Raw genomic sequence first — 24,341 nt, 5'->3', positions numbered from 1 at the left:
GTTCTCAGAGCCCTCCAGGATAAAGCATTAACTTTTAGAACTACTGAGATACCAACATGTGAGAGGACTTAGCAAGAAGAGGAGCCAGGGGAGTTTCTCTCTGAAGCTTCCTCAAGTATTCTGAAGAACTTAAATAGGAAGAATCCCACCAAAGACAAATGTAATTTATAGCAACATGTTTTCTTCCAGAACAGTCTCGGTGTTGTTAAGTACCACTGGATACTGACACATTTCTTCATAACATTGCCATTAACAGGTATCATAAGTTCTGGAATATTTTTTGCCTTTCATCATCTCTCCAGCTGAGTCATTGGTGTGCCTGGTGATTATTTTGTTGGCAGAAAGGACCTTTTTGTGTGTTTTTATGAAAGATAAAGCTACCTGATTACTGAGTATGGTACTGAACAGCAGACTCATTAGAGATTTGATACAACATGGAGAGGTGCTCAAAGAAAGCATCATTTTTTATTCCCCTAGAAGTTTGCTACACTGCAGAACAATAGGGTCCTCCTCAGTAAAAGGCCACCAGAAGTGATGAATACATGAAGTTCTCCCCAATCCTCTTTAGTTATTTTGAAAAAGTGCTTTAAAGAATTAGTTCACTTTGAGCAAAAAGCTGCACCCACAGGAATGAATGCTACTTAAGTCAGGGCAGCAGACTTGGGAGTTTCATGTTGTAAAAGCAGCTGAAATCTTCCTTTATCACATTTTCATTCAGCCAAGTGTTGCTTGCATCCTGATTTCTCTCTTCTCCTTTAGCAGCTTCATGCTTGGCTTTCTTTACTGAGAACAAGGACAGTCCTCTGAACCCACTGAGTGAGCAGTGAGCTGATAGAAATTCTCATCATTATGGACAAAAATTCTGTTTAATCAGTGAACCATGTTAAGAACATAGGTGGTTATAAAATAGCATTCTGTTCAAAGGGACTATGATTTTCACCCTTAATATTTGCTTTTAAAATCTCTGAGGATGAGAATGACAGGCAGATGACACAGCTTTAATCAACAGCATTAATCAGCCTTGATCTCTGCAGATTATGGAGCAATACTTGGAATAACCTATTAATAATTTGTGGTCTTTGTGGCTGAAATTACGCCAAACTCAAAATTTTGTTCTTCAGCTTTCCATGGCTGAAAATACTGTTCCACTCAGCTCTGTAATTGTATCTGTCATTGCCTTTTCCTGGTAAATTCCTATAATTAGTTTTGGGAGTAGGTCTCCAAAGTGCTACCCTTTAGTTCTCCATTACAGGGGAGCTTAAAAGAGACTGTTCTGTCCCTGGAGCTGTCCCTGGAGCCAGCCAGGCTTCTGTGTTTTGTTTTGGTTTGGTTGTTTTGTTTTTAAAATCGAGGAAATAAATTCCTTGTTGCATATTATGTTCCAGATCATACCATGAACTTTTTATGAAAGCTTAAAATTACAAAGTGTTTCAAGTTAATATAGCGTGAAGATTTGCGGAATTTTAATAGATAAAAATAATAGACAATTTTAATTGGAAATTATTTTGTTCTTTCAGCAAGAACAGTCTCTGTCTTGTTCAGTAGCACCTCCTGGAATGCCTTTGATCCCTTTACTAATATTATTACCTTCATAAATGCATGTCATGAAGGCTATGAGAATTGGGATTGTTCAGCCTGGAAAAGAAAGGCTTTGGAGTGACCTACTTGTGGCCTTCCAGCACCTGAAGGGAGCCTACAGGAAAGATGGAGAGAGGCTATTATAACTGCATGTTTTAACTTCTCATGATGTGCCATTTAAGATTTGTGTGCTAACCTTTCAGCCTTCACGAGGAACTGCTTGGTTTTGGGTTGGTTTTTTTCTCAGTGCACTGCATGGATGGGATTTTATTGATTTCTAAGAGATAGATTCAAAACTTGTTTAAATCTTCTCTCCATCTGTGCTCAATCTATGATCCTTAGATTTTTACTTTTTTTTTTTTTTTTTAACTTAGAGGATGGAAAGATTTTGTATTCATACAATATTTCAGTAAGATTTAGGAGTAACTGTGGTGTGTAATTTCTGAAGTTTCAAACACCGCTTCCTCTTCCCAACAACTGTGAAATACGAAGGAAATTATTTTGCATATAAAGAATCTGATCATCCAAACATCATGCTTCTAATGAAACATAAATCATCTACAAAGAGCTTACTTAGTTTTTCCTAAAGGAAACAAATCAGTCAGAGTTATTTTTCTATGTAATTAACAATGTTTGCTGTTTTAAGTAGAGAGATCAGAGTTGTTCAGAGCGGTTAAGATTAGAGCAACATCAGCAGTTTTTCTGTTTGCTTTACTTTTATTCGTTCTGGCATCAGAGCTAATTTCTAATCAAGTAAATGTGTTTGAAAGTATGATTCAGGGGGGATGATACATTTCTCCATGCTAACTGCCTAAAGCTGGTTTAATAAAAAGGATATTGCACACAATGACATTTTTCTAGTGGGTATAATTATCTCTGCAGCAAGCAAGTGAATGATGTATTTCAGGATGTGTGTTTGGATGATGACAGGCAGATTGGGCATGTTAATAAGCCAGGCTGTTCACCAGCAAGCCTCTTTTTCTGGTACATCAGAGGCCTGTGATGACAGTAGAAGCTGCCTTCTGGTGGCTTTTATTTCTCCTTTTAAAATATCTCATACTTTAAGCAGATACTCCTTTGGCAGAATTAAAAATGGGGGCCCACTGCTGCCTCATTTGCCAATATCATCTTTTCTGATAGAGCCCCGAGAAGCAGAAGATCCATGTACAGAAATCCAGACTGCTCCTTCTCCTGTAACATCCAAAGAACATGTTACTATTTGGGATTGATGATTCAGTCCAAGGTTGGTACAGAGCCCACTGAAGCCACTGGGAGTCTGTGCTTGCCAAAATCTGCCACTGAGTCCAGCATGTCTTGGAGCAAGCCCTTCCCGGGCACTGAACCCCCTGGGAAATAGAAAGCAAAGCCGATTAAACAACAACTAAGCACAACCAGCTTTCTGGACCTCCCTCCACAAAATATTTGTGGCTTTAGAGCCCTACCCCAAAAAGCAGGAAAATGGACGACAAAGGTCTTTACTTTTAATCTCATATGGCTCAGCTCAATAGCAATTAGCTCCTGCCTCTGCTTCTGTGGGCCTCCTGCACTCCGCAGCTGCAGCAGCCAGACCTTGTTGCCTAGAAAAAATTAGACAATTATCTCTGGGAATTTATTTCCCAGCAAGAATATTCACTTCTCACCTCTCCCCAGTACTTCATCACCAAGATGCACAGCTGTTGAAGGACTATCCAGATCTCAGTCCAACCTACTGTCATGTTCAATAGTTCATCACTGAAAGAGTTTCATGAATGCACGTTTTCCAGATATATCTCCAGTCTGTGTTCCCTCTGGTGATCCCTGCCCAGAATTACAAATTAAGACACATATGCATATAAAAATCCCCCTGTTCATTTAAAATAGTTAGCAAAAAGACATTTCTTGTAGAAGGAAAGGTTGTCTTTGGGATTCTGAAAATAACTGTTTGTCTGGAGGCTTTCATTGCAGTCCTTCCAGCAGAGTTGTCTCAGAAAACAAACAATACCTGGGCAATAAGGGATGCAGGAATTAGGTATTTTTGTAGGTTTCACTACCACTGATTCGTACTGTGACACTTGGAGGATCACGAGTTTGCCATCTGTAATGGGCACCATTTGGGCAAAATGTCTTTTTTTTTTTAAGGGAGGGAATAAATAGTGATGAAATGAGAACCTGATGATCTGCTTAGTTTTCCATCTGTGTTTCCTTCTAGAAATCTTGAACTTATCTGTTCTTCAGCTTCCTCATTTCATAGAATCTCATCTTTCAACAGCCATTTCCATCCAGAATTACTAGTGTTTCATGTACCATCTAGTGTGCTTTGCCTAATGTTTTCAAAACCAGCTGCAAAGTATAAATCTCTGGCACCTCATATTTTTAAATCACTGTATCTGCTTCCCTACCAGTTGTACAAAGTGTTTGAAAAAACCCAGCATTTTCTCTGTGGTGGAAAAACATTTTAGTCTCTGCTGAAATCCTCCAGGTTTGTTGATGTTCTGCTCAGCCTTACTGTCTTTTACTATCCTGTGTGATACTTGGATGACAGCCAGGCACATATAAATTGCTCCCACTCATGCTCTCTCTGGCAGTTTTATGTGCCTTCCACTACTTTCTAGCAGATATTTTAGGCAACAATTTATTCCTATCACAGTTTTTTTTTTCTGTTTGCTTTCTTTTCCCTTTCTAAAAAGTACTACATCTCTTTGCCTAGAATTTACTCAGTGTTTTGGGATCCCTGTGGATCAGTGGGTCAGAGACTGCAATGACAAAATCGAGGCTTTCTTATTATGCTTGAAGAAACAATTAGGAGGCCATAAGGCAGAGTCTTACTGCCTAATTTCAATGCTTTTACCACGCCAAGGGTCAGAGAGTGGGCAGGACTCTGAAGCTAGAAGTGCCCTTGGGATATTTTTCTCAGTGCAGAGAGGAGGCTCCCAATGCCAGATAAAAGGGGTGACACTCCTAGAAACACCTAATTCTCAGTTTTCCTCTGAGTACCATAAATATATGCCAAAAAACATCCATAACCTAACCTCTCTTAGGTATCAGCTTTTTTATTATATTTTCTCCTAAACTTTAGAAGAAAGACCAGAAAAAAATGAGGTGGGGGGAGAAGAGAAATTAAATAATTTAAGGAGCCACTGTCTAAAGAAGAAAATGAGCATTATGGATGTGGGCTGAACCTGGCATCCCCCAGTCAAGAAATTAATTTTCAGTCATCTTGGAATTCTTAGTTTTTGTCTTGCTGGGGATCATGTCATTTCAGATGGCAATCCTGGGGAATGCTGTGTCACTGGGTTTTGAGAGCATAGAACTGACTCGTGTCCCACTCCCAGCTGCTATTCACTCATGGCAGCAAAAATACCGATGGGCATTTTGTGGCCTGAGTTGTTGTTAATTGAACCCAAACGTAGCAAAGAGCATCACTCAGTCCCAGCTTAAGAGTTGATTACATCACTGCAAGTCAAGCAGTTATTTACTGGAGCATATTGGTATGATTAGGGCATAAAAGCATGCTACAAGTTTATCATTGTTTTAAAAAAAAATATGGACACAATACTAACAACAACAACAACAAAAAGCACAGAAATTCAGTTCTGGAACTTAGTTCTCTATTCCAGCAGATCTCTTTAAAGTCCCATTTGTCATGTGTTCACCCAGATACAAAATGAGTGTCAAAGCACACACCAGAGGTGAGTACTAGCAAGCTTGTCCCCATCCAACCCTGACCTATTGCATTAAATTCCTAATGATCTGTTTGATGAACTGTGAATCTGTGGTATCTTCACAGAGGCTGCTGTGATCCTAATTAATATTAGACTTATACCTTCTGGTTTGTTGCAATTTTCTTGCACGCTGCTCCTACACAACTCCCGTTTGCCTTTATAGGTCACACAAATGGACCAGAAGCTGAACCTCATCACGGACATGCTGCACCATCTGGTTTCCCGTCAGCAGGGGGATCAGGGCAACAGCAGATCGTCTCAGAGAGGCAACAACAACGTCAGTTCAGAGCTGTTCCTCCCTAACAACACCCTGCCCACCTACGAGCAGCTGACAGTACCGGGAGGAAATGAAGATGACATCTCCTGATGTGGTGCAAGTCTGGGTTGGGTTGTTCCTACTTTTCTCCTCTGAAGGGGACTGAGTGTTGAGAAGCAGGGAGAAATTAAGTTCATCAGCCAACCAAGGAATCGTGCAACTGCTGTATCCACACCACTAGACTCAAACATGCTGAAGTTACCCACAGTAGCCAAAGGATTGCCAGGCTGTCTTCCACCAGGCAAAACTTCTGGAAGCTCCACGTTGATTTTGTTCCTGAGCAAATGATCACAACTTGTTACTTCTCAAAAAGACCAAAATGATGTAAAGACAGGCAAAATGGGAAGGATTTAGAGCTCCTGTAATAATAATAATAATAGTAATAATAATATTCTAATAATACTTGAACTTAGATGGGAAAAAATGCATTCTGTTTATGAATCTGCAGATAGCAATTTATTTCTATTACTAAGGTTTTTAAAACAAACTAGGATAACTTATGTTGTTTTTATTGTATAAACATACACTAACATTCTAGACAATAACAAACCACATACTGAATGATTTTCTTTTTCTGTTTTATTTTAGTGTTACTACATAAACAGTTATCAGATAATGACCAGATTTTTAAAATCTGTTTTTCTTCAGGGAGGAACTAATCCTTAATCTGGAACAATACTATTTATAGTGGAAAGTGCTATAGATTTTCTAAGATATCAGTTTTTCATGGGGAGACAATAAAGTATTATATAGCAAAAAATCATTCTGCTTTCTAGAAAATTGTTGCCAAAGAATTTATATATAAATAGAAAACACAGTGGTCTGAATGTACTTGTCCTGAGCATTTTAAAAGGAAGGCTTTCTACTTCTTAAATCTATTGGTTTTTAGCTTACAGATGCCAAGAATAATACAAGAGGCTGAAGTGGCTGGACTTCACTGGTCAAGTGTTTGAGCTGGGCACTCACAGAACATCCATAATCCCTGCAGGAATCGAGGCTTCATTTCAGGAAAGCAGCTCTAATCCACACAGCATATATGACAATTTTAATGTTTTCTTGAATAATGTCTTGAGAATCTCAACCCCCTACAAGAGTGGGTTGGTATTGAAAAATGCCAGCTCTTTATTTAGAGATTTGAGGGCCTCAGCTACGACCCATGGGGCTGAACCACACTGCCCCACGTGATGACTGCAGTGAAACCAACAGTGTTGGCTCAGTGGGAATTCTCACACACACAAGGTGAGTTGGGCTTTGAGTACTAAGGCTGAAATTACCAAGCTCTTGCAGAGAATCAGCACCTGAATCAAATCAGTCTTTTAAAGCTGACAGCCTCAGGAAAAGCTCTTTAGTCCAGCCTGGTGGTAGTGGTAGCTCAAACTGCTGGGAAACAAGAGATGTAGACAGATTTATCAGCTCTTGCACTTTGAGCATCCTACACATCCAGTGCACCCCGTTCCCCTCACTGCAGAGCCTGTACCCCACAGGGGTCTCCCTCTCCTGGGGGTGCCCTAAAGCCTCATACCTTGACACACGAGTTTATATTACCAGCCTTTTGACCAATATTACCAGTCTGAAATACTGATGCATAATGAATGAGATCACAGGGAAACTTCTCATAGGGAACTCTCACATTCTGGGCTTTCTTTCCAACATTTCATCTCTTTGACTTGGACTGCAGAGAAAGTCCTGTATTAAATATCCTGTATTTAACTTTCCAGATTCTGTTACAGTTATCCAGCCTCTCTGTTGTACAGTAGATAAATGTTAAGGGTGTAGAAATTGACAGGCATAAAGAAGAATTTTATCAGGGCATTATGTTTTCATGGAAATGAAAATTATTCTCATGATTTTGAACATTTTTTAAATGAGATTCACTATGTAATTTCAGGTTATCAATCAGTCTGTTAATTTCCTAATAAAATACAGGACAAGAGTGCCATGTCTTTTGGTTATTCTAAAATCCAGACACTTGATATACACAAGAAAGGCTTTTCTTCTCCTTTCTCTCTTAGCCCACTGTACAGTGTAAATATACCTTATTTGCAATGCATGACTGTAAGGCTCCTGCTGGTTCTTCACTAGAGAAATAAAAGAAAATCTGGGCTTTATCAGCTGGGATGACTGGAGAGAGAGGTGTGTCACATAGCCCTGGCTGAAAGCAGACAGGTCTGTGCATTTCTAGGGGCATTGTTTTAAACAGAAAATGTGTCCATTCCTGCCTGTTTGTTCCCAAGACCATACCTCCATTCTCTGTTTGACACCTAATCTTGGTGAAACAGCCTGGCACTGCAAACACTTAATGCAAAACATAATTCCCGTTTCTTTTCAGTTGGTCTATAACCATCTGAAGGTCTCCATTGGAACCAGATTCATTGGAATCACTGGATTTTACAGGTTTTTGTGGCTGGTGGCCAGTTGTGAGGTCAGTGATTCCTCACCTGAGTCCAGCTGATCCTTTCAGAAAGCACAAAGCTCTGAGATCTACTACTTCAAACCTTATAACCCACCTCACCCTAAGGAAAAGAAGACGATCCCTTTTCCCTGTTGAAGAGGGATGTTATAAAATGAACCATCCAAATTTGCCATGCAGCTGCCTGGAGCCAGTTATCCACAAGGGCTCACCAGAAACAGATGTGACCTCTCTCCTTGGAGGACTGCCTGGAATTATCTGCCCTGCTGGGGCTTCATATCTCAATGACTTCTCCTGGAAGCAGATGCCTCGGCATCTTTCTTGCACAGAGAGCAGCAGCAGTGGGAAGATGAGCTGAGCAGTCCAACACTGGAACAGCCTGAAGTAGCCAGCATGCAGTGACTATGTGTTTCTGCTAAAACCTTTCCTACTGGTGTCTCCTGTTCGGCCAAACTGTCCAGAGTGGGGGTTTTTAAAGGGGGTAGGAAATGTTTGTAAGTATCTTGAAGAGGAGCAAAGGAAACTGTAAGGTGGGCCTAACCTTGACTTTATAACTATCTGCTCCATTTTTTGTGAGCTGTGTTAAAATGAATGCATCTGAAGCTGCAAAAGAAGCCTCATTCATGGAGCAGCTCAGTAGGAGTTAGCATTTCCAGACTGATGATGATGATGATTTCCTAGACCCTCATCCTGCTGAAAAAAATAAAGTTAAAAAATAGTCATCTAAAAAAGTGCTAGCTGGCTTAGCTTCCCCAGCCTACCAGGGGGATGCCAGATGGATGCCAGATCTGCATGGTAGGAAGCCAAGGAATAGGGGAGGAGGCAAAACATGGGGCTGCCCAGCTGAAGGTGGTCATGAAAGCTTTCCCTGCCTCAGCCTGCAGCCGAGGCAGACGATGTGCAAGTTTGCAAAAAGGAAGATCCACGGGAGGTGGAGAGGATTTGTGCAGGGGAGGAGTTTTAGTCCATGAGCCAAATCTGGGCTCCTGGTGAGAAGACTGTATTGGGATTCAAAAGACAGAAGCACTGCCTGGCATCAGCATTAATCTGCAGTGTGACCTCAGGGCGAGTCATTTCACCTGCTTGGCCACATCTGCTGCCCCCTCTCCTGCACTCAGCCCACTTGTTTGTTTAGACCACAAATTCCTCGGGAAGGGAGGGCCCCTTTCTGTGTGTTTGCTCAGTGCCTACACAAAGGGACCTGCCCTCTGGGGACTGGAGGTACCACTCTCAGATAAATAATTACCCACCCTGGAGTCCTGCTACAGGCAAACCCTTAATTATTCCGAGCCCAAGGAGCTTCACTTGGAGGTGCCTGCTGCCAAACCAACAGATGAGGCTGGGTTTAGGTTCCCTTCGACATAGTATCTTACAAAAGGAGATCAGGAGCCTGGCCATCACTCATTTTCACTCTTCTGCTTTAAAGCAGGTTCATTTCAAATAACACAATGGGCCTGCTATGCTCAAATACTAGCTAAGGCAGAAATCTTTGGATGTCAGTGGATTCAACAGACATTTTACTACAGCAAATTAAGGTTTGTTGTTGCTAGCAGATACCTCTGGGCTGATTTAGCACCCATCAGTTCTGAGGGAGCTGGAAGTATTCCAGCTGGTGAGCTTTAAAGGTCTGGGTGAAAAACAAGCTGCTTGTTTTAAAAATGAAAAAGTAAAACACTTATTTTCTGGGAGTTTAAAGGAGGAAAGGTTAAAATAGTTTTAAGCTAATCCTCATGTACCCTGCTGAGATGGGTTTTACTGCTGGGGTGGAGGTTTGGGAAGAAGAAAGACATTGAGAAGAAAAGGAAAAAGATCGAAGGTATGATGCAGCTCCCATGAAAAGATACTTGTGCACTTGATTTATGTTGGCTTGGAGTGGGGTATTGCCTGCAGTGGGACTGCTCAGTCCATGCAGGTCAGTGTAAGCCTTTGGAAGTTGAAAACATGCAGTAAAGATGCTTTTCCATGGCTTTCAGTGGAAGCTGGGCTCAGCTCTGTAGGCAGCATTCCTTTCTTCATGGCCACAGAGCCACAGAACCATGCGAATTCACAAGTTTCTGTTTCCCATTTCTGTTTTCAAACGATTGGTTTCTAATATTCCTGCATGCCACTTGTGTTTTCAAGCCAAAATGATTAGAGGTATTTCCTTCCTCTTCAGTGATGTGAGTCCTACTGCACACACACAACACAGAGCAGCCTTTAAAATGCCCTCCAATTTAATTTAAAATATCTTCTGTAATGTTTGCATCTTGGGTCTCCTGAGCAGCAGCAGCAGCTGTGAGGAAGGCAGCAGGTGGTTATGCCAGTACGATGTGGAGGTGACATTAGCTCATCCCAAGATGCAGCTGTGGAATTGCCACAAGGTGCTGAGTTCAGGTTGAAACTAGCAAGGATTTCTGTGAACACTGGCGTTTTTGGTCTTGTCTGTGGTCTGACTTTGATGTCTAAGAAGTGTGAGGTTGCAGGTTGGTTCCCCTGGTGCCCAACAAGACCTGCTTTCCTGTTCAGCTTTTCGTCAGTGAGGATGTTGACGACATCAGGACCCTCTGTCTTCAGTGCCTTTATTTTCACAAAACTTATGAGAACTTAATTTTTTTCCTAGACCTCTGTCCTTCTGTCAAGTTGAATTGAACAAGGCCAACAGGTTCAAAAGTTATTAGGGGGAGGCAAAACAAACACAGCATGAGTGCATTAACCTTGTTTTCACAGGAACTGGGCTGAAAGTCCTCTCTCTCCCTGCCCAAACACAGAGGTCTGGAAGAAATGTAACCCCTCACTTTGGAGTAGAAGACCACTTCTAACTCCTGGGGTGAGGAGGAGATGTGTTCTTGGGAGTTGTTGTCTCCTGCAAGGCTTGATGCACCTTGCCTTTGGATCAGCTATTGAAAGATGCTGGAAAATAGCTTTTTCCTCACATTGCTTCCAATGACAGTGGCTTCAAACATCAAAATGCTTGGTGCTGCGGCAAAGAACACTCAGATGCTGGATGGGCACATTGTGAACCATGCCCACGTGTGTTACTGTAACACAGCACGGTGTCCAAAGAGAGATTGTCTGCATCGCTGGCGGGGGAGCACTGCTGGGAAGGGCTGGCCCAAAGGAGTGGCATTGTCCAAGTTCACATCGCTCCCACATGAGCTGGCAACTGCTGCCTCTGGGAGAGGCTTCCCAGGGATCTGACATGAGGCATTGTGCTCTCTGCCTGTGGATTTGCACCTAAGAAGAGCTGATCTATAAAGCCTGTCTTGAAACCATCTTGGAGCTACGTTTGCTTCAGAGCTGGCGTTGCTCTGGCAGGCTGCCCAGGGATTTAGGCTCGGCTAATCCAAGCTTGGCTCTCCATGGCAGACACCCATGGAACAAAGGGAATAAAGCTTCCACAACCCCATCAAGTTGCTGGTCAGTCTCTCAGCCAGGTGCAGAAAGTAGGCTAGGCAGCCCTCAGTGACTGTCTTGGATCACAGAGGGCCAAATTCCCAGCAGGGGTGTGCAGACAAATCCATAGAGGTTTTCTTGCTGTAATTTCCCGAGTCTGGGAGCCTCGCACACCGAGCCCCCAATGCCTGTGCATTTCACACAATCTTTAAAGCCAGCTGTGCTGAAATTCATCACTGCTGCTTTCTGTGCAAGTAATCTTACAGGGAAACGAAAAACAAGAAGGCAAGGAGGAAAATAAATTCAGTTTTCACTTCTGCTATATGTTACATCCTTAGGATTATATTGATTATTGATTTTTAAACATCAGTATGTTAGAGTTGATACAGGTGGTACCAATGCTGTAAGAATGATAATCATGTGTGAAGGATTAGGGTTACAAGCAGTTAGTGAGACGTTATCATCTGTTGTTTAAGCATTGCCTAATAGTTTGTTAGTCCTAATGGTCATGTAATTAGATTTTTAACTGGGCTGTCTATACATGGAACTTAATGTAAATGTGATTCAGGTTCTACTCCTTTTATATATTTGGCTGTTATCCTTCTTGTAAGTTTGCTTTGATTACATCTCTTTCCCTAGTTCCTGCTGTTCATTCAAACACTGTCTGCAGGTTTGATTGGCAGAGGGATTCATGCGATTCAGATCACTTTTGGGAACAATCAGGTAAGAGTGAGCACTGGTCACAACTGCACCAGGGAGTCTTCTGCAAGCCACAATGTCTTTTTAATCATAATTTGTCTTGTAAAGCTTGAATGACAGAAGATGTGCTTCCCCTGCTGAATCCCTCCTCTGCCTGTGCTGCAGGAGCTGCAGACTCGCAGCCACCACCACGTGTGCTCACTCGCAGCCATTATGGAGCAGATTTGAAATAGTGCCTTCACTTAAACGGTTGCAAATGTTTCCCTGTTATTTCAGCATTTCAGTTGGCAATCAAGCCAGCACTTTATTTTCCATTTATTTTCTCTCCTGTGCTGAGAAGTGGGAGAATACTCTGCAGCTGCAAGACAGGAGCCATAAACAGGGGAGCAGATAGTGCACCAAAAGACAGGTCTTGTCATTAAGCAAAATGTACTGCCCCAAGCACACTCATTTCAGTCCCTGTTTCTTGCAGCCTGAGCATCACTTTTACTGCCCTGGCTTGATCTTCTTGCACCCAAACATATTAAGTGCCTTAATACACCTTTGAAGTATCCTGAAGTGTCCTGAACTTTAATTTCCATCTGGTTCTCCCTCTTCCACAGCTTGAGTCAGGTCTCAGCCCAAAGCCAGCAGGAGGCAGGAAGGCTTTTGGCTGGCTCTGGTGGCACTGGAGCTGGAGCCCCGGGATGTTGGCCGGTGCCTGCCCCTCTCAGGCACGTTAGTCACTGCTCCTTGGCACGGCTCAGCCCGTGATTAGCATTTCCTTCCTGCGCCAGTCCTTCGTGCCGCTGCTTCAGCCCTGACTTTTTGTTTTCCTCCTTCCCCCCTTCCCAGCCAAAAGGGAGAACAATTCCTGGAAAAGAAAAATGCTCTTTCCCCTGCATTGCCGAAACCTTTGCAGGGAGCTCTGGGGAGGAGAGAGTAGACTTTGGAGAACATATGGCTAAAAGCATTTGGGGGTTTTCAGATGGTAAATGACCGATGAGGTCTCAAAGGGGTTTTATTTATAAATGATAGACTCCTGAGAGAGAAATAATTGCTGCTCTCCCAGGCGTAAAAAAGCAATTCACCTGACATAAAACCCAGGGATAAAATTAGCTAAATGAAAGCAAGATATGGTAACTGTATTAAGCCCCTTTTTTTTTTACTCTCTCCCTTCCCTGCTGAATGGTGAATCATTTTAATTTTGTTTTCCCCTCCTTTCTTGGAAGAAGAAAAAAAACAACAAAAAAAAAAAGCCAACGCCAAAGCAGTGCCTTGGGTCTGAAAGAACAGATGGTGCCCTGGGCGGCCCTCCGGAGCGCTCGGCGGCGTGCATTCCTCCACTCCAGCACTCAGATAACTGAGTTATACAGCACACGACCATCTGGTGTATGACACATCTTGTGTCCCCCGGACAATGCCCCAGCAAACCTCTTCAGGGGAGAGGTTAGTTTCTAGGGTAACAGCAGCATGTGCAGCTCCAGGCCTTATTGAGATTCAGGGCTCCTCACTTGTCCCTATTCTTCTCCTCCCTATTGTTGTCACTTGAGCTTTTGCTGCTTGGTTACACCGAGACTGACAATATCCATCAGTATTTTGTCCCCGGCCCAGAAACCATTGTCTCCAAATTTTGTTTCATTATTTATGTTTTCAATATCCAATGGTTGACTGAAGCATCTGCTGTAGAGTGATAAGGCAAGTGCCTATTGAGGAGAGCTGTGCTGCTGCCTGACAACGATGGTTTGAATTATTTAGGTTGTGGTTGGACAAGCATTTGCAAAAGGCAGGGTATCCGTGAAGCACTGAGGTGACTTTATTTATTTCTCTGTTTCAGGTTTTTTTCAGGTGCTCACATCTTTTAATCCAGACCCCAAAAATGCTTAAAACCTCTGTAAAGAAGTCAGCACTGAAGAAGTAGCTCTGTTTATTGACTGGAGGTCTCTGGTGTTTCTTTGTGGGAAACTATTTGGGATTGGAAAAAGAAAAAAAAAAGAGGGGTTTACCTTCCTTTTAATTTTCTGTGGGGTTTGTTTTGAAGTGACAAACTTTGGAGTTTGAGCATTCATTTTCTCCACTTATTTAAAGAGCCAAAGTCTGCCTTGTAACTGTCACCAAGAACTGTGCACAGTACTCTAAAATTCCATTTCAGCAAGCTAAACTTAATCAGCAAAAAGAAGTAGTAGGTGTTTTCTCCACCAATAAAAGACATGTGCCCCACTGAATCATTTAGTCTGTTACAGAACAATTATACCAGCAGTGTTACCTTCCTCCTGTATCTGTAATTGTCACAGCCAGCCAAAATCCCCCCAAATTCTTCCTACATCTGCATGAAGTGGACTGGTCATTCAAGGGAGTGAAAATACCTGTCCAAAGATGTAAAACATCAAGTATGAGTTCTAAGCATTAAAAACACACAACTAAGAAAGTAAAATTGATGCCTAAGCAAAATTTGCAAAACTGCAGGCCTCAGTCAAGGTATGAGTACGTTTAAAATACTTCATTGTATGTCAGGTTCAGGTCAAGTATTAGAGAACCAGCAATAACAGTTAACGGAGGTTCTGTATACATGTATGAAATAATGATAACAACTATATATATTGATTTTGTGATAAATTTGCCATAACATCAAGTCTGATGCATTATTTTCACACATTTATAAATGGAGATTTTACTTTCAAAGTAATATTTGTAAAATACACAGATATATGTCCTTAAAGGCAATTTTTAAATCATTTGCCTAAAATGTTTCAGAGCTACTATGAGGAAAAGAGGAGAAAATGTTGGGGTTTTCCCCTCATGAAACAACATCTTTTTTGTAGATTTGTGGCAGGAAATAAGAGTGAGATGCAACCTGAGCCTGGTTTTAAGTATTCTAATGAAATGCAGTTCTGAGTTGCAGCATGTTCTGCCCCTGACCTGCTCATGAGGTGTGCCATGGTAAGTGCATTTGCTTCATCACATGCTTGAGTTGGCATCTGATCATAAAACAGAGACCACATCAGCGTGCCTGTGTGAGAGGAGGAGGAGCTGGTCCTGGGCAAGCCTGGCTTAGCCGTGTTTTGCTTGGCAGATTTCAGCAGTGAGGAGGAAGGGACAGAGCTCCTATTTTCCTGTTTAAGTGTTGAAAATTGTCAGCAATTTGCTCCATCAGAGCCTCTGCATTACCTCTGTAGGTGCAAACCCCTCCGCAGCCAACCAGGCAGGGCCAGCTGGGAAGGTGCAGGAGGAGCACCTGGGCTTCAGGTGTTTGTGAGTGCCCAGGGAAGGTGCAAACACCCAGGTCTGTCACATGGACTGCAAATGAGGCTCAGCTGTGCAGCCTTTTCCCACTTCTCACAGCCCTCCTACCTCCATTCTCCCAGCTTCGGGTCTGCAGCCCTGAGGTGCCTCAGCATCTCTCCAGCTTCAGAGCGTGAGAACAGCTGGAAGGGAACCAGAGCAGGCTGTCCCCCTGCAGAAGGTGCTCTGCCAGGTGAGGTGTTTCTTTAGGAATTGTGGAAGCTGCACCCAGTGTTGAGCCTTCACCTGGAGCACTGTGTAGCCGACTGGTGGCTTGAGTCTGGTGGTGGATGAGTTTTTCCTGAACGTGGCATGGAGCAGAAGAAGGGTAAAATGCATGGTGAGAGGAATTAAGGGCCCGTGTTAGGAGTTTCTCTACCTAACCCAACAAAACAAAAGGCTAAGGTTGGTTTCCTTAAACATACAGGAAGAAGAATTGCTGTTTCACCCAAAGGGCAATGTTGGCATGAGAACAAATATGTAAGTTGTCCACAAATAGATTTTTGAAGGTTTCTAAACATCACAGGAGGGGATTTCTGTAACAGCACTCAGGTGAAAATATGAGGAGCTAAACCTCCAAGCTTTAAGGTGCCACTTGAACAATTTGTAAAAGATAGGTTGTGATTGCCTGCATAGGCAGGGAACTGGTCCTCATGACTCAGGACATCTCTTCCTCTCCAGATTTCATCAGTCTTAAAGCCAGAAGAGCCTGAATTTCTGTGTGATACAGGCCATAGATCTCACCCAGTTACCTTTTGCTGAGCCCAGCAATTTGTCTGACTTAGGTATTATCTTACCATCACCAGAGAAAGAAACATTATATGTATTTCTGTATTTAAATAGATGTAATTTTTGATCACTATTTAAAGAAAAGTGAAGGCACACAGAGGCTGAAGTGATACATGCAGTATGGAATCAGATGATAGAACTCACTTCACTTCTAGAAGTTCTTGCCTGCAGACTTCAGCCTAGAAGGGTTTGTCCAAAGCAGCTGGTTTTATTTCCCTTGGGGAAAAGAGGAGCTGCCTTTTCTTGCCTCTGATCAATCCAGAGTGAGAAAGGTGAGCCAGGCAGGTACTGCACATTGCAATATCCCTGCCTTTACTGCCTTGTCACTTCAGGGGAGCTGATCAGGAGCAAATAGGGGGTGAAAAGAAAGCCCAAGGGGTCTCCATCTCTGAAAGCAAATGCTGTTACAGAAAAAACCTCAGCTCAACCAGGAGGGAACTTTCATCTTCCCCATTTTACACAGAGAAAGGACAAGTCGCATAGAATAAATCTTTTCTCAATTACATGAAAAAGTGAGCATTTTTCTAGGATTGTAGTAAGATGTCTGTGTAGAGTTTGAGGGCCACACTTGACCATGCTGCTCTACCTTTGTCCAAACCTCTGAGAGCCAGATGAAGCCAACCAGTTTTTCATATAATCTGTTTAATTGATGGCATAGCAAATGGCGTCTTAGCAAAGAGGTTTCTCTTTGGAAAGGATCACTGAAGAGTCAGAAAAGCAAATTAAATTAAGAAGCATAAAGCACAGTGCCATGGGCAGAGGGCAGAAGAATATACTGCTGTTTGCATGTGATCTAAGTCAAAAGTAGTCAGTTTTTCCAGGAATATCTGAATACTTTCATACTTAAAAAAAACCAAATCATGGCACAGACTGTTTAGAGGAAAAAGCAAAAGAAAGCAAGTGGGGCCGTGAGACATGATGCAATTTGCATCTAAATACCTTTTAGAGATAAGAACAGTGTTCAGAGGAAAACACAGTATTGCCAGTTCACGAGACTTACTTTCTGCTATCTTTGTGGGAACCAAATGAATTGCAAAACATCTGCAAGGTCCAAAGTGTCAATTATGCCTTTATGTACGTGGAGGAAATGTCACATGATGGAGGCAGTCATTGGACATGGTCAATTGTAGGGTTTTATCCTTTGCTTAGCCTTAAAGCCTCGCTCAACAGTCAGGTTAGACAATGGCACTGTCAGAGCAGGAGATGGATCAGTTTGGCCACTCAGAGGAGGTGCTTATCAGCACAGAAAGTGTCCCCAGCCTCGGACAGCGCTGACATTTCGCTTGCAAAGCCTGGCTCAGGGCTGCTTCGAACAAGTGGGCTTCCAGATTTGCACATCTAGAAGCAGCCAAATGAAAAACTGAGCACAAAGCACAGATATCAGCTAGGATTTGCAAAAGTAATCATGCAAATGAAGTAATTTTCCAAAGTTTCCCTTAAATCAGATCTGTGTTTCTTGGTAAGGTTTCTCCTCCACAATTTATTTTAAAAAATGCCAACTTTGCAGAAGCATCTTACAGGAACATATAAAAGGAGGTTGTGCATCATTCAAGGACCGTAGGAGCTGCCAAACGAGAAGAATGGTTTTGAAAGGCCCATATGTGTGACTCTGAATGCCAAATATCCTCATTTTAATGGCTTGTGTGTTACAGTTTATACTGAGCACTTCAACAAGTCCCAGTAATATTCTTTCTGGATTTGCAAACTTGCACTGCTTCTCCAGGAACTTTTAAATCCAGCAACGTTTGTAAGACACAGTTTGTGTGTGTTTTACTGCAGACAATGTCTGCACAAAACAGCATCTACAGCCTGTAAAATAGCAGAGAAATGCCACTGGCACCCTTTCCAGCGAGGTTCTGGTCTCTCAGACTGTGGTTGATCACTCTCTAGTCCTTGCTATCCATGTGTCAGCTGGCAGGTTTAGGTCCTCCAAAGCCCACACAGATGTTGTCAGAACCTGTGTGCAACAGTCATCTGCAAGAGGGGCTCTGTAGGGGACATTTTTGTGGCAGTTAATGGAGAACATTCCTGCAGAACCACCAGAGAATCCTGCAAAATGGGGCAGTTTCTCCAAAGTCTGGTTTCTACATTTGTGGAAAGAAAGTCAACAGCCTGAACTGCATCAGCCTTGTCAATTCCACAGCTGCAACCATCATCCTCTTACTCTTTAATTACACTTTGTCACATGCAGATTATTGGCATCAGCTCCCCTCCCATCACGGGAGCTTTGGATTGAGCTTGTAAGCATTATTTTTAATTATTATATTATTGCATCACTATGGATGTTTTTGTAAAGCCTGCGTGACTGGGCAAACATGTCTGGCTTCACTCTGAGTGTGGGTCCCACCAAATGGGATGCCCTTTGCAAGATACGAGCCAGGCTGGATAAGAAAATGAGCAGCAGACTGGGGGGAGAAGGAGGCAGGGAGGGGAAATGTTTGGTAAGAAGCAACTAACTCTTATGGCACGTGTGTTTCTGCTGCCAGACTGTGGTGTGCCTGGTGCTGACACTTTAACACCACTGTGTAACCTGGTGGTTACATAAAGAGATAACAGGAGCCGGAATTATGTGACTTGTAAAAAGTCTTTTAGGGTCAAGGAAGGAATCTGGGCCAAGGGATTCTAGATCTGTGTGATCCAAGCAAGGAGATAAATGAGCAGAAAGGGAGACATGCAGAACAAGTGTTTTCTATTGCTTTAGAAAGCGTGCAGCCAAAACTGGAAATTAAACAGCAAGAATGAAATCCATTCTGAATTGGAAGAGCCTTTACACTGTTTTAACTTGGATTTTTGTATTTAGTGTAGCTGTGTTTAGCAGTGCAGCGTGAGATAGAGTTTGGGAGAGATTTTACCTGCAGGAAGAGTTCAGCCCCCTGCTGATCACCTAATCTCTGCATCCTCCTGCCTTTGGCCTAGGGAAGCTGTTTGATGATTGTTCTGCCTAAAGTACTGGTTAAAAGCCTGGCTTAAATTAATATACCCAAGAGGAGAATGATGGTTTTGCTCTGGTTGTGACAAGCTGTCAGTAACTAAACAAGTAATGACAAGGTATCCCATGCACCTAAAGAAGAAAAACAACTGGAAAAGGGATGGAATTTGTTCTGCTGGGAAGGAGTAAGTTGCCTAGAAATCAAAATGACAGCATTTATTTAAAGTTTGTTGGATAAGCCTACCAAGACAGGTATTCCAGGAAAGGGTGGAGTTCATATCACAATTCCAGGAATGGAAAGGACTTTTTTGAAGGGAGCAGACACAGATCATGTGCACTTTGAGATAAACCCATTGGACAGGTTTGAAGTGCATCACTGTTTGGGATGGATTGCAGCAACACAAGCTTGGCTTCCATTTGTAAGGCAGCATGAGGGAAAACTGCTGTACAAAACAGTTCTAGCAGCAAAATTACTGGAAGATATTCCTGGAAACTCTTCTTAGTTTGAAATATATGGGCAACAGTTTCCCTGTGCTAATGAAGTTTGTGTAAGTAATACCTCTGCAAAAGAAAACATTTAATGCAGTATAAGATCCAGCATCTGATGGTGAATGGATCAGGCTCCGGCCTTTGAAACATCTCTAAAGGAAAACAGTAAATGCCAGGAGGGGCCACACTGTTGTCCATCATCTCTGTGGGAGAAAATGGCTTATATTTAGGGAGTGGGAAATCACACAAAACCATACAATTTCTAACTGGAAAGAGCTATCTGTTAGAATTTCTTATTTCTGTGTTGGTTAATGTCCTTTCACATGTTTAGAAGAATTATCTACCAACTGAACTGAACACAAAATATTAGTGTCCAGTCCCTTCTCTTCTTAGATCTTGTCATCAAGAAAACAGCACAAGAAAGTGTTTAACGGACTCACACTGTTTTGGGCTCTTGAGAAGTTGCTGAGTAACCAACTGATAGGGGTAGGTTCCTTCAAAGCCAGTTGTGCATGGAGAAATGCAGGTTTATCAGGAAAGAAAATTGTATTTCTTCAAAACTTTACGTGGCAGGGTCAGTGACTGCATCATTCCTGTCCCCCACAAAGGGAGAGGTGGATGCCAGTGGCTCCTCTCAGGAGCTCTTTTTTCACCTGAAAAGACTCCAATTCACATATTTTACACATCAGGGATTTGTGTGTAAGAGATGAACTTTGTCACACACTTATGTCAAACACAGGCAGAAAGTATTGGCATTTACTGAGTATGCTGAGAAAACACCAGATTGGGACTATCCCGCTGCTAGTTCCCTACGGGCTTGGGAATATTGGTAGTACTTCCAGTTTTATTCTGCCTTAAAGGTTAGGGTAGAAAGCTAGGAACTACCAACATGTTTCTTTTGCAAAACAAGGACTGTTTTTCCTCTAGCTGCCTTGTGCCTCCTCTCTGGCAGACTCACTGCTCACAGGTCAAATAAAAAGGCACATTTTGCCATCATCGAAATGAGGATTCTTTGAGATTGCATAAATCCTGGCTTGAATACCTCCTGTTGGAGCTGGTGAAAATACTGGGGGAGGGGGCAGGGTGGGTAGTGGGAGCTGAGCCAGGCTTAGCGCGCTCCTGGTTACCCAGATCATAAGAGGAAGGTGGATGTCTCCCAGGAAACCAGGCTGCCACAGCAATTTGCTGCTAGATACCACACTGTGGCTTGAAATGAATGGTATTCAGGCTATGGACAGGGAGGGCAGTGGCTTAAAACAGCAGCTTTGCGGTTACTTCACCAAAGATGATCTGGTGATTTGTTTTGAGTTGCAGCTTCTGAATGCATAAGATTACCCAAAAGTTTTTGTGTTACTTTGTTGCAAAAGGAGCTTTTTAGCTCTTTATTAGAGCAGGTGGGATGGAGGTGGGAAGTGTGATCAGATTGCAAAGTATCCTGAAAGTGGACAAAACCTGGTTTGTATGCACCTGGCACATAATTGACTTCAGCTTGCAGCCTCTGAGGGCTGTTGTGCCCTTTGCCAGATCCATGATGTTCACAGGTGTGGGGCAGCCAAGCAGGAATACCCTCATGAACAAAACTCCTCCCTGTTGGCTCTTTGCTGCCCTCACTACCTAATTCCGTCTGCAGAGAGCCTTGGAAAAGACCCTGTCTGGGTGAGTAGTGCTACCAGTGTGTTCCCAAGGAGGATGGAGGGGCACCTATCTAGGGTGATGTTTTAATCTTTCTGTGTTTATCTGTAGAGGAGTCAATAAAATGCTTCATCGTCTCCTTTCTCTGTTAAACACAGGTAAGGAAAGCTTAGGACAGTATTTTTATTGAGGTGTCTTTTGGAGTTGTTAGCTAAGTAGGTTTGCCTCTAGTGGAGAAACCTACTCTGTGCTGTTCATTAGGAAAAGATCAAGAGCAGAAAATGTGCACTGAGCTGCCAAAAAAGCCCTATTATCTGTGATGTTACCCTCAGGTACACAGCTAGGGTTTAACCAGGTGTACTCTATACGGGAGCCGTGCTATGTCCGTTTGGCAGGTGTGTAAATGCTCATGATAAGAGAATAATTTCAGCTCTTGGGGTCCCAGCAGTTGCTCAGCTCAGGGTCCTCCAGGAAGGAGCCAAGGCAGATCAGACTGGGACAGGTTTTTAGCATATCTTTCTTCACAGTGCAATGTCTTGATCCCAAATCTGTCAGCCTGTGTGCTCCTTCTCCATCTCAGGGCTCCCCACTTACACTGGGAATGCTCCCCCTCTCACAGACCCATTCACTACAATTCCATTTGCTTAGTTTTCCTTCCTTTCCATACTCAGCTGCACAAGAACGTGTTAAGGCAAGTTTCTCATATCTCATCAGCAATGTCAGGTCCCTGTGATTCAATGAACCCAGCCTGAACCCTCCTGAAGATGGATTCTGGCAAGGACCAAGCACCAGCCAGCCCAAACTATGGACCAGTTGAGATATCCCCACTATAAGGCAACAACATTTTCCAAGTACAGTCATAATCTTGTCCTTTAGTTCTTCACTATTTTGATTAGCCTTTTTTGTTTTCCTCTTTACACGCTTAGTATTGGCCTCACTAGCTGTCCTATAGTTTTTTGGATCTCTAATGTGTTTATTCAAGCAGCATTTGTTAATATTTGAGCCTTATCTCCTCTGTTTGAATACTAGTTTTGTCTCACCTTTTTCCACTTTTCCCTCCTGGATCCTGTATGTTTTGATACCTCTTCTTTTTACTAAATAGTCCTCTTAAAAATACTGCATTTGATTTTGCATGACGGTAGATTTTGCTCCTGGAACAACTCTGCCACCTTTCTTTGGCCAAATTACATAAATGTCAGTTATTAATGAAACATTATCTAACATGACACTTGGAGTTTTTAAAATCTATCCAAAAATCAACATTTAAGTACTTTAATTTTGCTATCACTCACCTGGCTATTGTGAAAAAGCATTACCCTGATTTTAAAATCACTTCAGGTGTTTTTGTGTAATAAAATTAAAACTGTACGTACTTGTCTTAAAAATCATCAGGGTTACTCATTATATTCTCTGTGTTATCACTGGAGATTTAAATGTGCTGTGTGCTCTGTGGCCAATTAAAACACTTGTTCTGTGATTTCTATTCTAATTGCTGCAGTCAGATTGGAGTCTGGGTCTGGAGGAGTTTGGGAAGAATAGAGCAGGTGGGAAGCAGGATGACAACGAGGCTCAAACTTTGTTAATTCACAGATGAAATACAGGAATATGTTTCAGTGAAATAGAAATTAAGCATTGAGAAATCAAACCTTCTAGCCCAACCTCGTGGATAAATATCAAATGAGTCCGAACTTTATTATTGTGTTCATTGGTCTAAAAAAGCAGACAAAACAGTCAAGGTTTTGGAAGTGCACCTGATGATCTCAACTAATAATTTTAAAGTCCACGCAATTTGCTCCCTTTATCTCAAAACCAGGGTAGTTCTGAAGTGCTGCATTAGAAAAGTGTCAGATACAGACTGTTCCAGTGATGACACCTGGTATGAGAAGTCCAGCTGCTGTGAGAGCAGGAGCAGTACAAAGATCTCTATTTTCTCACTCCAGCATGATTAGCTGCCCCCCACACACCTCCCTTGGCATCTTGCAGGTATTGGTAAAACCTGCTGCGTTGGCCATCGCATGACTTGTATCTCACTGGGGTTGAACAAGTGACTTTAGCTCCTGGTGTGTGGCTTTGGACAGGTGTGTCTGTCCCAAAACAGACTGATTTGTTGCCCCTTTTCCACCTGTAGCTCCTCCCTTGTAACCAGAGGCAGCACAGGTTATCTCCACATCCCTGTTTAACGAGTCTGGAGTAGCAGCTTCATTTCTTGCTCAAGGTTAAGGTCTTCACTACAGGAGCATAAGTGGAACTCCTCACACACCTCTTCATCCAGAAACACAGAAGCACGTGAGAAAATGTTGTCAGGGCCTCTGTTTGTCCTCCCCTCCTTGTCTTTGGGTTTATCTCCCAAAACTGGGAGGTGGAATTGTAGTGAGACACGGTGTGTTCTTGTATTGGTGTGTACCGTGAATTGTAGCGACACATTTGTTCTTCTGCTCTCTTTTCCCAGGTGGATGCTCAGCAGTTTTGGGCAGCAACGTGTCTGTGTGAGTCCATTCCAAGGTAGATTTTTGGAAAATAGTCCAAACGACTGGGTTTTTTTCCCTAGAATGCCTGGATGCAGGGAGTGCGTCCCCACGGCTCCCATCCTCCTCCACCTTGGGCTGTCACCGCCGCTCCAGCAGCAGCCAGCGGGGGATGCTCACCCTTCCCGGGAGGAATTGCCTGGGCGCTCCGTGTGCTCCCGCGGCGCTGGCGGCAGGAGCGGGGTCCCTCCCCGGGGAGGGTCTGTGCCCTGGCTGCCCGCTCCGTGCCGTGCCGTGCCGTGCCGTGCCGTGCCGTGCCGTGCCGTGCGGCGCGGCGGGGCCAGCAGAGGGAGCGCACACAACGCGCCGCGGGCCCGCTCCCGGCGGGGCTGGGGTGCTCGGGGGAGGGAAAGAATTTCCCAAAGCGCCCCGCCTCGCCCCTTCCCCACCCCGGCCGCAGCCCGCGCCAGTGTGATTTTTCCATCGTTTCACGTTGAAAGGCGGCTTGGGCAGTTCCCGCTGCGGGGCTGAGCCCGTGCCCTTAAGGGGTGTGAGTTTTGGCTTTGTCCTGCAGAGCATCTCTTCTCTAACCACACTACAAAATCCACAAATACCTTTTTAGATATTTTTTTAGATACCAATTCTAGGAATGTCACCCCCAGTATGCCATGGATGCTTTAAATGTGACTATCACCTCTGC

The 24,341-nt window shown here is 43.2% G+C and overlaps 1 protein-coding gene across 4 annotated transcripts in view; it reads left to right on the top strand.

Moving 5' to 3' along the window:
- Window positions 1-7,548, top strand: part of KCNQ1 (potassium voltage-gated channel subfamily Q member 1) — a 335,815-nt gene extending 328,267 nt beyond the window's left edge. For 3 of the 4 annotated variants that reach the window (XM_041481067.1, XM_041481068.1, XM_041481066.1), the window contains one exon: window positions 5,443-7,548. In XM_041481067.1, the coding sequence (XP_041337001.1) occupies window positions 5,443-5,646 (204 nt within the window). In that variant the 3' untranslated portion in view covers window positions 5,647-7,548. The remainder of the gene's footprint in view (window positions 1-5,442) is intronic. The other variant, XR_005956269.1, reaches the window with a different exon arrangement.
- Window positions 7,549-24,341: the final 16,793 nt, after the last annotated feature.

The sequence above is a fragment of the Pyrgilauda ruficollis genome, unplaced genomic scaffold (genome assembly GCF_017590135.1).
Source record: "Pyrgilauda ruficollis isolate IOZ18807 unplaced genomic scaffold, ASM1759013v1 scaffold55, whole genome shotgun sequence".
In the NCBI taxonomy this organism is placed as follows: domain Eukaryota; kingdom Metazoa; phylum Chordata; class Aves; order Passeriformes; family Passeridae; genus Pyrgilauda; species Pyrgilauda ruficollis.
Note: the sequence above shows the minus strand (reverse complement) of the source record. Positions and strands in the feature narration are given on the sequence as shown.